Source organism: Cyphomyrmex costatus, unplaced genomic scaffold (genome assembly GCF_001594065.2).
Source record: "Cyphomyrmex costatus isolate MS0001 unplaced genomic scaffold, Ccosl1.0 scaffold67, whole genome shotgun sequence".
NCBI lineage: Eukaryota > Metazoa > Arthropoda > Insecta > Hymenoptera > Formicidae > Cyphomyrmex > Cyphomyrmex costatus.
Genome location: NW_017280233.1, coordinates 310,058 through 327,854, shown reverse-complemented (window position 1 = coordinate 327,854; position 17,797 = coordinate 310,058). Strand labels below are relative to the sequence as shown.

The 17,797-nt window shown below is 37.4% G+C and overlaps 1 protein-coding gene across 1 annotated transcript in view; it reads right to left on the bottom strand.

Moving 5' to 3' along the window:
• Positions 1–2,435: 2,435 nt before the first annotated feature.
• LOC108780098 (C-Maf-inducing protein) overlaps positions 2,436–17,797 on the bottom strand; it is a 31,584-nt gene continuing 16,222 nt past the window's right edge. Inside the window, exons 2-9 of the mRNA XM_018547690.1 lie at positions 9,391–9,576; positions 7,463–7,885; positions 6,881–7,029; positions 6,704–6,793; positions 6,341–6,593; positions 4,577–4,834; positions 3,442–3,742; positions 2,436–2,876 (exon numbers count right to left, since the gene is read on the bottom strand). Coding sequence (XP_018403192.1) covers positions 2,752–2,876; positions 3,442–3,742; positions 4,577–4,834; positions 6,341–6,593; positions 6,704–6,793; positions 6,881–7,029; positions 7,463–7,885; positions 9,391–9,576 — 1,785 coding nt within the window. The 3' untranslated portion in view covers positions 2,436–2,751. The remainder of the gene's footprint in view (positions 2,877–3,441; positions 3,743–4,576; positions 4,835–6,340; positions 6,594–6,703; positions 6,794–6,880; positions 7,030–7,462; positions 7,886–9,390; positions 9,577–17,797) is intronic.

Here is a 17,797-nt window from a genome sequence, read left to right as displayed (position 1 = left end):
TTTGTGAATTACAGGCAACATATGTAGACAGCAATGGTTTTCGATTAAACAGTTTATTTGTACGAAAATGTCAAAGAAAGATACGATTATTAATAATTTAACGCCGAATCATTCGATCATTCTTGTAACACATGTCTAACAGAGTATATTTTATAGATTTTCACCGACGCAACAGCAACGGCTAGAGTTACATATGAGGAAACGATTTAAGGATAAAACTTAAAGAAAAACTTCTCAGTTTTTTTGCGAGTCACGCGCGAATGCCAAGTATCGTAACGCAGATCTCGCTTAGACGTGAATGACAGTGGAAGGCGAGACAGAACGGATGCTGTGAGGTATTCAATTCGAATTTTATTTACTTCACTCACAGACGTGTAACATTGAGGAATTAACTCGAGTAATTAATTCGTGGTTCCCTAAGTTAATGATCCTTATTGAAATTGACGTAAACAGTCTTCTTACAATGCTTGTTCCCTTGCGGCATTTACAATAATCGAGATGAGAGTCTTTTTGCGAAACCATCAGTTATCATCACCGCGACTCTTTGTGACGGCCAAATCCTGCCACTTTTCGAGAGACCGCTCTTTCCCTCTTTCTCTGTCTTTCTCTCTCCTCTCTCTCTTGCCGGCGCTCTAAACTCGAGGTTTGACTATCCCCCTAAACGCATATTCACGCTAGTAGTATGAGTTGAGTCGTGCGACGTACATGTAATATTATCGTAATATATATATAAATACGAGAAAATTCTAGCTAGGGAATAAATTATTAAAATCTCTCTATCTAATTAATTGAAGGAGAAACGGGGGAGGGAGACGATCCTTAACCTATTTATTTACACTAGGGAACGAAATGCATGTATGCAAGTCCGCATCACCCGCAGCTCTCGAAGCTTCGTCTGTAGATCGAAGCACAGACCTTTGCAGAAAGTACAAAGCATACGAGAATCAACCAATCAGAATCTTTCATTTTTTTTTTTCATAGAATGAAAATATTCTGATTAATTTATTTCTCTCATGCTTTATACATTATGCGTTATGCAAAATTCTGTGCTCTGGTCTGGAGCGTGAAACGCTCTTCCCGATCTCGCGCGATAGAACGCGGAACACTTCAAAGCTTCGCTCCTTCATTTTGGTAGAGTAAAGTCACGCTCGCTGACGCAACGCGTTGTGGCAGTGGTCGTTCAGAACTCTCTGATTGAGGCAGTTGGGCACGCCTTGAACGGAAAAGGATAAGTCAGTAGTGTCCCCCGGCGGAAAAAAGACACCTCACCTAGAGGAATCGATTGGCGGCTGCGGTCCAGCAACGCGCTGATTGGGTACAATGTTTCGCGTCGGAGTCAATCACGATCATAGTCGTCATTGCCAATACAATCTTCGTCGATTAATCAAGACTCTTGTAATCAACATTATCTATTGGACGATGATGGTAGAGCGTTTGACAATTTTTTTTTGAAAGCCAATGTGGAGGGAGAGAACGACTCTCGTTATACGCGAAGCTATTCCCTCGTCAGAAATATTTTATTTCTTTTCACTGACGTCGCTCTCCTATTAGCAGAGAGTTTCCTGACGCAGTGGATCGAAACGACTTACAACTTTATTGGCGCAAATGATAAAAAGTAACATCGTTAAAGAATGTTGCACATGCGTATGAAAAGAGTACAAAGAATTATGTGTGTGTGGATGAAAAGAGGAAGATGCATTGCGCTTTTAATAGCATAAAAACGAATAAAATTGCCTTTTCCCAGAAATAGACGGAACAAGGTCTCGCTGAAACTATTGTTTAAGAAAGTTATTGACGCTCGACGAAACTGATCTTCGAAATCGCGTAAAAATTATTAACGATCAACCGCGATTGCTAACAATTGTTTTCGATCATTGTTACACGGTACATTGTATTTATGCAAATCCTCCTTTCGCCTTCCTCAAATGAACAACTTTGCTCACGCAAATGACGTGTTTCCCAATTCTAATGATCGTAACTCTTCGACGCGATCGTTACATATGCCACCTTCCGTATATCAAATGGATTCAAGTGCTCGAGAAACGGCTCGTCGCTCGCCGATATTTATTTATTCAAACGAATGCACGTCTTTCCTAGAAAGTGACGTCTGAGTTCGTAGTTCTGGAATGTTCCTGAAAAGTACAGTCTCCCGTCGACGACGATGCGGAAGAAACGCTTTAAAAGTAATGTTTGTCGTGGGAATCAAGCTGTCTAGCTGGCACGAGTTTCGGAAGAAAATCTTGATTTAATATCTCGTGTAAATAATATCAGTTGATAAGAGAAGGTACGTTTAACGAAACATACTGAAACCGTTGATCCATCGCAAATACTTATCGCCCTCTGGAAAGAATATGTAAATCATCGGACCAATTAAATCAGAAGAAACGAGATACGTAAGGTATAACTTATAAACACGATAAGAGCTCATCTTGCATAGTGTAAAAGACTTTGTTTCCTTTCCTTAGGAAAATTTCACAAAGTACATAGTTTTCAGCGATTGTTATTTGATTGTTATGCTGATAGCAGACGTCGCATATTAGCAAAATCGAAGCAAAACAAACGAATTTATCGCGCCCAATGCTCGATATTCATTTGAATTGATTACACCGAAAATACGGACATCATCTCATGACGTCTGTTGAATTTTTTTCGGGACGACCAAACACCTCAGCGTTGCTTCTTCGTTTTCGAATCACGACGAACACTACTGCCGTTGGACGAAGAGTTGGACGTCTTGACTTTAAACCAGGGTCACCAGGCCTCCGTGTATCGAACGTCGAATTCTTGCAGGGCCGGTAGTCGCTTCTTCAATGACTCGAACGTCTGAGCCGACAGCTTCGTACTATTAAGATTCAATTTCTTTAGGCTGGTTAATGCTGCAACAAAGTGGTAAAACACTTTTTTCGAGTGATAGGCCGTCACATCAAGTTAACATTTAAAAATAAAAATTAATTTTAATTTAACATTAAATATGTTTAACTTTCCGCTGGCAATTGGTGTCTTTAAAAAATCGATATTTTTATTGTAAATTTTAGTAGATAAATTTGTAAACAAAATAAGTAAAATGTAATCCGACTTTTGTAATGGTAAAAATTCATTGTTAAGGCTTTAACAAATATACTAAAATTTTTTTTTAGAATTTTATATAATATAATACAATAAAAAATTTGCTCTACTTCTTGAAGACCTATTGCTAACAGAGAAAAGTTAAAATTCATATTGTTGGCGAAGGGTTAAGTTTATTTCTAATTTTTAACTGACACGACAAGACAGCTGTCTTGATAACTTTCTATAAATTTTTACAAGTTTTTTAAGATATGTTGATATATTAAACAATTACAATTTCGTCTTCTCTCTCCATATTCCAAGATTAATGTTATCAAATTTTTATAAAAAAAGTCAAATCGTTATATCTGAACTTTAAGCTTTGAGGTTACTCACAGGCCAATGTAGAGATGCCTTTGTCGGATACTGGCGTCTCGCAGAGGTTCAGCACCTGCAGCTTCTGCAAATGCTCGCTAATCAACTGTAGGCCGGCGTCGCCGAACTGCGTAGCCCACAAGTTCAGATATCTCAGCGCTGGCAACTTTATCAATTGTTCCGCGCACGCGGACGTCACAGAGGTGAAAGCCAGGCTGAGGCATTCGAGATTACCGAGAGCACGACCGCCTAATAGAAGGGCAACGTCGGCGTCGGTCGCTCGTACTGGAAGCGTTAATTTCCGCGGTCCGCCCTTTTGTTGCTAACAGAATCGAGATTGAAAATGTTATTCAGTATTGTTAAATTTATAATGTCAAATTATATCCAATTGGGAGTTTTTAATCATTTCTAGATCGCCACTGCTCCTACACAGTATGTCACTAATTTGAATAAAACAATGGAGTTTAAACAATTTAGTTTAAGAAAATGTATCAAATTTGGCTCAAATTTAGTTTACTAAATGCATAATGTTAATATGGATGATGTTAACTTTGAAACTAATCACAGAAGTGAATTTTGGGTTATCATTGCTTCTTTATATATTATATATAACAGTGCAGCCATTTAATTACAAACATGTCATTTGTGAATATGTTCTGATACGTTAAATTGTTTTGAAAAATTCAAGAATTACTTCAATTTAAGAAATTTTATCTAAAGCTTTTCTTTATACATGTTTTTAATTTAGTTTTAACGCCATAACGGATTTGTTTTATGACTCAACTCTAATGGATTAAGGATAAATTTTAATGTTTTGTATTCAATTGGTGAGGAAGACTCCAAAGAGAATCGAAACGTTCAACCATTAATGTCATCGCGTATATGATCCAATAAAAAAGAAAAATAATTTGATTACTATATTTGCGTTTCGTTAACTGTATATTGTACTCTCATATACCTTATTTATTTATTATTTTCAAGATTGAAATACATACATATACTATACATATGCATATGTCGTGCGTAATGGAATCACTTTAGGATCAAACGGAATTTATCATCGATTTATTGACGTCAATATAAAAAAAAAACGAAAGAATAAAAACGTAAAGAGCAGCGCATTATTTGCGTCGAAAGGATTTGCGAATTTGCTTACCAACTCCTGCAGATTCTTCTGCCTCTGACAGAGAGCGGCATAGCGCTCCTTTCCGGATTCCGTGGATTCAAGCGCGTTAACTATCTGGAGTCTCGCCTCCTCGTTTGGCAGAAAGCGCCACTCGAGCATCAAGCAAAGCGCTTCCTGCGCAGCGTCGCAGCCTCGTACCGCCAGCAAGATGCAATCATCACCCGCTTGCTTCAGCAGGGTTGCAATAAATCTCTTCCGCCGACAGCAGCACGCCAAAAGAGTCGTGAGCTGTTGAGAACACGCTATTATTATACATATAATACCTGTCGCGTGAATATTTTGCGTAACGTGTGCATTCTAAATAATGAAAAAAAAGTTCCCACATTTGCTTAATTTAATTTAAATTAAAATAGACAACGTATTGCGGATTCTCAATATTCATTCGTTAGTATTCCTCGATAATTCGGAATCAACGATGAATATAATCTCTACTGTAATCGAGAATGAAATTTAGAATGCAAGAATCATCGGACACCCTCCTGTTCCGCTTGCCATTCCACGATCAACCAAACTTCATTAATTCCGCGCGATTGTGGCGGTTCGATTCCGTGGTTATTTCCGAGAAAATTAGAATTGATGCTGGCTATAGTCTGTACGAGTCCATTCTTGACGCCCATATATCTCAAAAGAGCGATTCATGAATATTTAGGTGGACTTCCAATCGAATCGCGCGTCGAGTAATCGTCACTGCCACCTCGATCTCTCAGGGAATGAATCGTTTCTGAACTAAACAGATCTTACTACGGCGTGTATTATCGAACGAGACCAGAGAGACGTAATTCGCAACGCTTGGTTAGCGAGATTACACTACTGAATACACCACAATCATTTCACGTGCGAATAAATTCGATACCGTTGCCCCGATAAGCACGTTAATTGCGTATCCATCCGCACGTATTCTCTCTATTTCGCCATTAGATATTTATATCTCTCGCCACGTGCGACCTGGATACTAGACGGTAGAAACAATTTAGACAAGATTAAAGAAAGATATATAAGCACTGTTTGCCTCGAATATTTTAGTCTTCGCGAGGGTATAATTAAAAATTTAACATCAAGGAAACTTTCTGCACGTGTGAAATGCACTCTTCATACATAAATCCATCAAACATCTTCATATCGTTTCCTCACCTTAAAGTGACGTAAATTAAAAAAATGTGATTTTTTTTAGTTGTTATTATGAATGAGTCAGGTAACGATTACTCTTCGTTTGATAACGTTTGTGTCGGTTTTATTTTGGAAGAACATGACGTTATATCAAAGCATTATTTTAATTGAAAATCATTTTGTTAATTCAATATCACTATCAATAAAATAAATATTCATGACTTCGTTTTAATAAAATTTATTCGTTTAATTTTTATTAAATATTTTTGTTAAATTTTTTACTAAATAAACAAGATTATTTTTGATTGAAATAATGCTATCGATACATCATTTTTTCAGTGTCAGGTATTTGATATTTGATTAATAAAATTTTTGGAAGCAAAGGACACTGCGTATGTTTTAAAATGTCAGGAAAAATTCAGCAAGCAAACTCTATATTAAAATTATCAACGAAACGTAATTATGCGAAAGACGTAGATTGGTATTTAAAATCTTAAATATAATCTTAAGCTAAGCCACATAATCACAGAGTTGTATCAGCATTTAAAACGATCTCAAAGTATCAGACCATAAATATTGACCATAACCTTTGCAAAGAAAAAAAAATGGAATTTGATAAAATTTTACCATTTCGCCGAATAGTTCTCCACGATCTGGACAAGCTGGGCTGGATGGTGCGGCGATATGGATCCAGCCTGGACGCGATTCTCTGACGGGCAGCAAGACGCGATGCACCGCACATCTCGGATCTTTCGCCAGTCGTTGCACCACGCACATTAGTACGGATTCCTGAACTTCTCTCACGGTCAAAGCCTTTTCAGGGAATGGGACGGGTTGCAACAGTGCCCCAAGACCTGAACGCCAGTCAGCGTATTCCGACCTATAACATCATTTCCTCGATACGTGAGACGCGTTCAGACTCGAAAGTTTCAAGCGCAGAGCAGAAGGGATGCGAGAAGCATGTCAGGTTTTGTTTATCAGTGAACTTACGCGATATCCAAGACGAGCAAATAACACTGCAACGGCGGCAATGACGGTGATTTGTCCTCGTTCGATGACGCACGACTCAACACTTCGAACCTGAGAAATCGGAATCAACATCGTTGAGAATCTCATCAGACTTGCGATACGAATATCCAATTCCATTACAACTCGGGCGAAACTTGCCTGTGGAATATGGCCGCGACACAGATGGATATGAGATTGGGAAGCACTCTCGGGTGTGGACAATCGCTACCCGGTCCATGAATCGACGAAACGTAATCCCTGATCGCCTGCTCACCGTCATTGTTCTCGTACAAAGCGGCGATGAATACCTACGTAATGCAACATCGTAATTATACTCTCTAAAACTTGTAGAGTACATCTCACTCTGAAGAGTGAAATGTCACTCTATTTCGAGACTGGCTCAAGTTTTCACTCTTTAGAGTGAGATTCTATTCGACAAATTTTAAGAGTACACGTTTATGTAACCTTATCACTTATCCTAAGTTACGAGTCACTTAGCTAATTAGAATCGACAGGGTAGCAAAGTTTTATTTTTAAGTGCTCTCAAATTCTTTGAAGTGGAGTCTCACTCTAAAAAGTGAAAATTGAGTCAAAAAGTGAAAAAAATGAAAAAGAGACATTCACTCTAAAAGTTTTAGAGGTAGAATTCTTATAGTAATACAACAAAAGGAATAGTCTTGATCTCGCCACACGTTATGTTATAATCAAACAAAGTAACGTAGGTCTTGTCAGACACCTTACCTGTATCAGTTGTCTCATGTCCGGCGACTTGCCAAAGTCAACGGTGTGCTTCAGGCATCTCGTGATCGCTGGGATAAGCAGCGGGACCAATTGCGATCGCGGATGTTGTTGCGCCAGGTTAGTGAGTACCCTCGCAAGCGTCACTGGCGGTGCTGCTTTTTCCAAAAGCGGAGTCACCACGGCGAGAACGGCCTCCGCCAAGCTTCTGCGATCACGAACAATCTCTTCTGTTCTCTCGTCCAAGTCAGGCTCCACGCTGGGTTCGTCCAACAATTTAGCGACCGCCTCCAGCGGGGCGCCTGCCACTCTCTCGTCCTGGAGCGGTGTCCACAGAGCGAAATCCACCATAATGCGCAATTCGCGCAATATCACCTCTTCGCGAGAGCTTATCGAGACGAGAAGTTGATACTTGCAGATACTTTTCTGCGGAAAGATAGATCAGTTCCAAATCATTCGCAAATTCGAATTCGAGCTGTTTAATCGGCGAATTCTATCGTTAAGAATTCGGTAATAAAGAGGTCCTAAGCAGGTGGTAGTAACTATCAAAAAATAGTATACGAGAGTGCAATGTGTTTAACATATGATTGCCACTCCGTTCTCCGTTTTTAAACCGAAATCTTCCGGCTGTCCAGCTGATAGAAAGAAATTTCTGATGAAAATCTAACAATTCAGATCTGTTGAATTTTTTTTTTTAAATCACTGAAAACTGAAGAAAATAATGATTCCGGTAGTGGTTCTCCAAAAAATCGTCAATCTTTATTGAAAAACTAATTGAAAGGTAGCAATTCCGAAATATATAGTGGCAAAATAAAGAAGACTTTAAAATCTGAATTTTTCCGAGCCTAATGTCCTCGTTACAATACATTTAATATCAACAAAAGAGATAAAAATTTCGCTGCTAATTTAAAAACATAATTTGCTAAAAATTATGTCAAAACGTCCTTTTGACATATCGCCCGTATAAAGTTAGAAATTGAACTGAAACAAATCTGATTCTCGACGAACAGAATCAATTTCGACAGAAGTCATCGACATCCAGGTCGTCAACGTACGGACGATATTTTCATCAGAAATATAACGCCGTAAACAATAAAATTCAATCAATCGTTGTGGTCGGTCCGATCGCTACGATTTACTCGTCGCGCGGCCACGACGAGAGGCCGCTGATTAATTTCCCGACCGGATATTAAACCGTTCGCGACAACCTCCATAAAACACTGACGTATCCGGGAGATTTGATCCGGTCGAAGACGATCAAGAACGTTCGCCTCTCGCGTCGTTATCTTCCTCCTGCTTCAACCTCACATTGTCGAGCGTTAATAACGCTCTATGTTTACCATTCTTTGTCGATCTGCGTGAGGCATCGAAACGCTAATATTAAAAAAAAATATGTATTTCATATCAACATTCGCATTCACAACAGTAATTCTTTGTTCGGAAAATCCCACCGATCGAAAAATGGATAAACATCGATGTTGTTGTTAGTTAAAGAGTTGTAAGTTAATTTTGAATAAAAAAATCCATCAATTTTTATCGTTATTTACACGATAAACAAACAATGGCAAATCTCATAAGGTTAAATAAAACATGAATATATTAAATTCAACAAAGCTCGATAAGTTGCATTATGATAAACGTAAATTTTATTCTTCAAAATCTATTGCTTAAAATAATTGCGTTAATGAAATAATTAATTAAAATTAATAATTATAATAATTAGCTGTTATATACGTAAATTAGTTATTATGGTAACAGATAATAAATAATGATGGTAAATCGATGCGCAGCTTGATTGTAAAAGTTTACACAAAAATATTATTATAGACATTGACTAAAACTCTTCATTGAATATGGTTCTCTTCATTCATACGTGTTAAATAAATAATGATTTTTCTTAAATAATAAATAATAATTCTCAATATGTGTACCTTCCATAATATCGAATGATACCACTGGTCCCTCGTGTAAGCGTTGTTAGCTTGCAGAAAAAGCGAACCGTGCGGCACGACGATTTTGAGGCAGTTTTTATATGCAGGGTCCCACCTGGTGACAACGTATTTCCGGATCTCCGACATGCTAATATACGGAATAGGTTGCTGAAGAAAACCCGTGAGCTAAAAAAAAAATAAACCAAATTCAAAATTCACGGAAGAAGAAAATTGAATAATTTTTCCTGAAAGCGTTATAATCCAATAATGATAACTAACGAGCGTAACTGGATTAAAAGTATTACCAGCTATTTCGAGCTCGTTATCATTGAAAATAATTTGATTATGCAAAGTACTGAATGAGCGTAACGTAAAATCGTAATACGTAGAAATAACTCGATTTCCATGTATCAGAATATACACATATATATATATATATATATATACCATGGTATATATACATATATAGTTATTAAAACGTCGATATATTAAGCTAAACGGTAACAAAATTAATTACATATGATAATCGGTCCGTTAACGGTTCCGCTTATTATATATAATTAAGCTGCTGAATAAAAATAATCTATCATTAATTTTATGACTAAGTCGGAATTATTTTGTATTTATTATCATGAAGACATCATTTCATAATTGGCAAAAAAATCCGTGATAATCATATTCTACGAAAAAGAGAAGAAGAGAAAGAAATTGTAATAAGAGAGTATAATGTATAGCACTTGTCATAAATCATGATAGCGTTTCGCGTTTCATTATGGAAAATACAATCAAAGGGAACCTGTTATTTGTACATCGATCATAATTTTCCGATTTATGTCAGACGTAATCGTGTATTATTATTATCGTTTGACATATAAACTCGACAAATGAACGTCGATTATATCAATTTATACATTAGACATGATAAGATTTCTCATACTTAATACCTGCATTATTTTGCGAAATTCATACCGATATTATTAATCAAACAGAAAAATGTCATATAAATTTCTTTATAACAATCTTAAAATTAACACATAAATTGTCTACTGTAGTTCGAATGATTTATAATTCAAGAAAAATCAATGAAAAAATTACCTAATAGACTCATTTTTTTGCTTTTACCTATTAAATTTTGTTTTAAATATAATAGAAACACTTTTTCATAAATATTCAAATAAAAAATTCTAATTACATAATTATCTTTTTGAAATTGAGAATCTTGTACTTAACTTTTATTATAATAGTATATTTAAAAAAAGATACAATTTTAGTCTAAATAGTTGAAAGTTTATTGAAACCGATGTCACTATTTTAATTAACAAAGATTGCGATTTTATTTTCAACTTGGTCTGGGGAAAGCAATAAATTTGTTCTTTCAGTAGCTTAGTACTAACTTCGAGGTAGTTTCCTAGAAGAGTAGTTTTCGGCGAGAACGGTCTTTAGAAATGACGCAATCATACTTATAATGAGGTGCATGTATAAAGCGATACTAGTAAATCTGGCCGTGGCAAGAAAAAAGCCGACTTGGCAAAGATACGCGAGAAAGAGGGAGGGTGAAAAAGGAATGGTGAATCAAGGGAGAGAAGTTGCATAATACGCAGCCTGACGAGGACAATGCGCTCTCTGGTTCGCGCATTACTTCGACGAGTTCTGAGACTGCAACGAGAGATGACGCGGTACCTTGTGCATGTATACGTGTGTCCGTGTGAATACGCGTTCACGTGTAAACGTAATATCGGCGACTAACACATAGGAGACACGAGCACCTGCGTGTGGAATAGTGAATGACGTCAGCGCGGGGTGCCGCGAATCTAGGCCGAGGGTTGAACGACTGTTGAAGCAGACTCGGCCGAATCTGGGGCACCGCATCCCCATTGCTAAAATATTGCGGCCAAAAGTGACACTAGCGAACCGGTGCCGATCGCGCCGGAATTACGCAATATTCTTGCGGAAGCACGCAGCTGCTCCCAATTGCGAGCCCGGATCGTGAGGATACGTGTTACTTTGTTTTAACTCCTTGAAACCCAATCCGATTGGGCAAAAAAAAAAAAAATACAACTGAGAGAAAAGGGAACGCGAGCAAGGTGAAAGAGGAGTTAATAAATCATTAGAAAAGTACACGATCCTCTCCATCCCGTGTACTGATAAAAACGTTCTCTAAAATACAGAGAGAGAAAATGAATTTTTCGCTATACGGCAAGGGGAATCTCCTCATTTCCTGCATTTATATGGATTAGATAATAATTTATTTTCTTCACCCGACGAGCTGAGTCTATAAATCGGACACATAGTTGTGCGTGTTATTGAAGAGCTGAATTAAATGGCTAAATCAAATTCACTTGAGTACGACAAATGAGCTGTTTTTCATGAATAAAGATCCGTCTATTTAGTCCAGCCTGCGTTTATTAAAACTTTATGCATATAAGTGATTAAATAAATTTCGTTGTTTACCGCGGCGAGAATGTGACATTTATACGTGTGATGTGCTAAAAAAGTAAATGGTCCGCTGCTCTGCGGGCGTTTGCCGTTACAAAGGGCGCACGACGTGAATAATATGCAACTTTTTTTTTGGTCGTATCTTCCGATTCCAAGGTCATCTTTTGTAAACGGCTTCACGCTCTTTTTATGCATCAGTGCTCCGGAGACTGCCATGCATATGCATACACCATGCATATTCATGCGTGACGTAAACGATAACGAAACGACTGCGCCTATTACTTAACTCCGAGAATAGTTCAATTTCGTGTACTCGTAATAATAACTTGATGCACAGGTGCGGCTATTATTCCCGTGTAGCTCTCCCACAATCTTCTCTCAGCGCCCACACGTCCAAATCGCAAGTTTTACGCGTAATTACGAGAAGCCTCGCGCTCGTATACGAGTTTCTCGTAATGAAAACGATGGATAACGTTATCTTACACGCGCGACTATCAAGGATGTTAACAATGATGAACAAGTGTGAACGATACGCGAGCGGCTTGTGCATGCAATTCTCTTTTCACAAAACTATCGGTTCACAAATCGATTACGTGGAATTTATAAATGTGATACGCGAAAACCCTCTACGTTAATTGAAACGTAAATCTGTTGTCGAGCTATCATTAGATACTTGCAAATGTTAAAATCACGTTTGTTTGATTTGCGATACTTTTTCACGTGTCTGCATGACATGCAATTGTATAAATTCGCTGCAATTGCTGTCGATCGGGAGCACAACGACCCACTCATTAGTGTGCAAGATGACGTTGTTGCATTCACCACTGCGTGGGACAATTGTTTAAATGACATGAGACGACGGTAATTCGTGTCACGAGTTCGCGATTCACTTCCGGCGCATCGCGCCGATTCTACAATTGCAGATTAGCGGTCCGTGCAAAGAGTCGCGTGTTGCCTATACATGAAAAAAGAGACAGAAGTGAGCCATCTCCTTTACCACTTATATGAATGGAATGACAATATTAAATATGCAGTATCTTTTAAGACACCGTAATGTGTGTAAGACAACAAATAGAGGCTCTAAACAGTCCAGAACTAGACTTTTTATGCTTAAATAATTCAGTGTATATCCAATCATACAAACTGCTCACCAAATTTGATTTTCAATCGTGAATTGTAATATTTAACGGAATTATAATAGTATAAATATCATGAGTATATTTAGAGCTTTTATTTGTTAGAATTGCAATATTTTAAAAGCATCGCTTGTGCGCGATGCTTTTAAAATCATTGTGAGCATTCAACCCTGGTTCGTCGTTCTGAAAAGTAAAACGTCAGCTTGAGCATACATCGTACGGAATTTGTAAAGCAACGGTGGTTGAAAAACCGTGTAAATTCCACCAGAAATTCTCGATTCGGTGGTAGGAAAAATGTCACAGTCGCCGCGAGTCTGAATCCGGTATATATCGATCACGGAACCTTTGGCTCCGCCGTGTTGTTCGGATATCTCCTTTTCATTATATTGCATGTGTTATTGAAATCTTTCCGTTATTACAATTTTTATTCACAAGCTTGCACAAAGCAACAGAGCCAAAAGAAAAAAACGTCGGGAGGAGTGACGTTCGAGCCGGCTCATCTCCGTGGAATACAACGAAAGCACACAATATAATGTTGCGACACGAAATCTCTCTCCGCTCACTTTATGTTATTGTCTGCACAGCCCGCTCCGCCGCGTGATGCATTTCTGTCGTAGAAATTCTCTCGATTTAGTATCGCGACAAGCGATCCAATTATATAAAGGAAGGCAGAGACATCGCGGGCACGTGCTACAAAATCGCACGTGGCCAATTTGTCACGTAACATACGAGGCACGTCGCGACCCGCACGGTATCGTGTCTATGGTTCCTCGTCACTTATCGATTATAAACGTTACATAACGTTACATGGCTTTGTGCTAATATCGATGGAGATATCAATATTGATAACGAAATGCAATGCGTAAAATGAATATTCATAACCTCGCGATATCGTCATCTCTCGATAATTAAAATTTTTAATTATATAATATATTTTAAATTCTTGGCAAATAAAACGTAAAAGTTTTATTTCATACTACAATTTCTCTTTCGACGATTTTAAAGGAGATATCGCATAACGCGATAATACTGCAAGATAATTATTAATCCTCTTTATGTCAAATAGTTAATTCATAAAAAGAGAATTCTGTTTTTTATGTGAATAATAAGAGGGTTTATATGTATATAAAGCTATATTCTCTGCTCCTTCTTCTATTAATATAACGGAATTAAACAGGCGCAATCGGTATTTTCGTTCGTTGATTATTTCTGACGTCCACAATTCTTGAGGTCGTTGATTCGCATTGACGTCTTTAATTTCGAACTGTGGGTCGTGCATTTGACAAATCATTCGTTTATAGCACAAAAACGAACGAAACGCCATCCGCCTCAGTATTGTCGCATTCGGTTCACGCTGTTTAATATATTCTTTCGTTCTTCGTTGAAATCGCAAGACGCATGCGACTGCGTCACATATCGTATGTGCACGGTGACGTCTAATCTTCAACGGAAACATGAATCCGACGCGAATGCAAGTGCCTTTTGTACGCTACTTCATAGATCTTGTACATACATTACTCAAATAAAATATGTACAAAGTTCTCGCTCTGAAAAGTAATTCGAGCGCATAACCAGACTTTTGTTCCATAAAAGAGACTTTAAAACTATTGCCACTTGAAAGAAACAATTTTCTTTATTCTTTCTCTCTATTCTTTGTTTCATTAGTTCTTGAAATATTCTAAGCTGAGGTAGTTACTAGTTAGTGGACATTGACTCCAATTATTAGACAATAGATCTATAATAATAGGTTTATAATAATATTATTAAACGAAATGACAAAGATTTTTGATATTAAGTTTTTAATGACGTGTACGACTCTAAATAAATTCGTTGTTTATAAAAATTTAATAAGAAAAAATTTCATTTATAGTTATATATGTAATTTGTATTATTTCGTTGACTAATTGAATCGTATCCACTAATTGGTACATTTACCTCACGCTAAACAAAAAAGGTTTCGTTTACAAAATGCCTCTTGGTCCACACCGGATAAATCAGTCGAGCTGTTGCGCGGAAAAGAGAATCGGCGGCCATCGACGCGAATCTAAAAATATCCGCGCCCGTAAAAGCATCGCCGCTACCCCAATCGCACCGTCGAAAACAATACAAGATAAACGAGACGAAATGAATCGATTGCTGGCGAACGATAGCAGATTGCGATTCGAAATATCCCCGGGAGATTGGTAGCACACAAACACTTTTCTCCCAAGCGGGATGACGTATATGGGAAATGCAAAATTTTTACGAGGTCGGAGATTGCATCCGGAATATTTTTTTATCATATCCGCGTGCGATATTTGTACCGCATTTTAAGCGCATTATACATACGATATATATACACCATTCGTAATATTTTTTTGTAAAACACGTTAAATACTCGCGATAACAAAACGTGAAAGAGCGAAAAAACATGTATTTTACTACTTACGATTCGTATTACCTATATCTACATTTTTTTTTTAATGGACAGCAGTCACTTTTCATTACAAGATGACAAGTCAAATAAATTTACTCGAAGATCGATAAATGTCGCAAGAGATATATACGATGCGTACCTTTAACATGAGTCACTTAAACGTTCTTATCAAAGTGTGATACCAGATGTTTTCGAGTGACGTCACACGGCTGACACATGCGGTAATTACTTTTGAAAGAATTTCCTCGAATTTCGATAAATCTATGTATGGAAAAAATTAAATTCAAATCATTGAAGAAATAAACATTTCAGATTTGAATAAGGAGCTTTTATCAGCGATTTGTATTGCTAAACATTATCGTCAGAGATAAACGTTTGAGAAAAAAAAAAAACCGAGTCGATGGGGGACCGCGAAGACGCGTATTGGCAGCCGGGAAGCTTAGCTGTCGGTGACATTTTCCTATAAAGAAGGGTTCACCTCGCCAAAATATAAACCTTTATATGTAGCGGCGGGCCATCGTGCCGTGAATAAAAGCTTTTCATCTCCTAGCTTTCGTAACCCAGTATATGTGGAACGTGTTGGCCGCAGTAGAAACAGACTGGACATGACAGTGCATATACGCGATGATTTACCCTTCCTTCTATTCGTGACAGTCCATAAGCGAGAATATTTGCTTGGATTAATCCTTCAACTTACTCTCGTATGCGTACGTACGTAAAACGGATATCGCGAATATTTCCAATTCATTCTCGTGTACGCACTCATCACGCCACTCCGCGCTGTCGCAATATAATATATGTTGTACCGCGACAATAGCGAAATCTGCTATGACGGAATTTGATTGACATTGTCATGCTGATGTTAGCGGTATAACGCTTGAAAATTACTCATTACAACGGAATTACATTGAGTTTCGTTTGTATTATATGTAGATCCGATGTAATCCATCGCTGGGAGATTTCCGCAGCCGCGATGGCTGATTAAATTCGTTTCCGTTTTACTGATAATGAATAGCACAGACTATAAATTCAGATCAAATCATCTCGGATTTCAACATTGAACGGTTCACAATCACTGATCGAGAGACAGAATCGATTAATTAAATATACCCGCATTTAATTTACTTTTTCATTTAAAGCGGTCTGCTTTTTCTCCTAATTCTCTCTTTCTTTCTCTCTATCTAATTCTTAAATACGCTCATCAAGTTAATCGCTTATCTTTATTAATTAACTGGTAATACTGCAGACTTACGTCATATATCAACATCTATCAAATGTCAAACATGCTTCTTGTGTAAATTTTCATGATAATCTTTCCGTTCCAGCGTCAATTTACATAGTGCTAGTAGATAATAGTAGAATCAAGTTTTCTCATTAACCTTTATTATACATGCGTCGCTTGATAGATTCGGTCGGATACACGTTAGCGTGATAAATGTGTCTACGATTATCATTCGTGTTTATCACGAAAAGGACAGTTTTACTGAAGTATCTAAAATTGTAGTTAAATATAGATCTAAAAATAATTTGAATAGATCATCAAAATATGTAGGATGATCGAACCAGTCGTTAAAATGTCAAATTTTTTGCAGCATATTGTTCATGATTTTGAGATTCTTCTGTAATTTCGACGGTCCGAAATTATTTTTAGATTTGTAATTAATTTTTAGATACTTCAACAAAATCGTTTTCTCCATGTACGAGTTGAAATGGACCTCAATAATCTCTGACGTTTTAAGTATAATATATAACTTAGATTCTCTCTCTCTCTCTCTCTCTCTCTCTCTCTCGCTCCCCTCCTTTTCCTTCTTTCTCTGCTTTTATGCTTTTTTGTGTAATTTTTGTTTTCTGTTATTCTATTTAATTAATTTTTGTATATTATGCTTTCATTTTTTGTACTTATTTTTCTCTTATGTTATCTCTTATTTCTTACTTTTTCATTTTACTTTAAGGTATGTATATTCTTAAAGGACTTTCCCCTTAAAACGATCGATATTAAACGCTTTATCTAACTCTCTATTCCGCCCTCTCTCGACCAATTTTCTGTTTACATGAAAATCAGTTACGCGTGTCTAAAGGATCGCAATCTCAGATTCGCACACGGAATTACCTCTTAATAGCTTCGCGGGGAAATATACGATAGAGCTTCGTAGCCAGAATCAGAATGTCGACCGAAATTTTTCAATGCGCTCCACTTCTGCTCTAACTTGCGCCAAATGTTTGCCTGCCTGCCAAACGTCGTCGCGTTAGACGCGAAACAAGTGCGCTTCACAGAGTACTTCTCTTTCACGTTCCAAGAGGCACACGAATACGAGCTCGTATTTTTACGATTGCTAACACTGCCGTAAAATCTAATGCACTGCATTTACGCGATTATTTTTTATGCGCTGTACTTTGTTCTAGTTACGAGTAGGGAAGA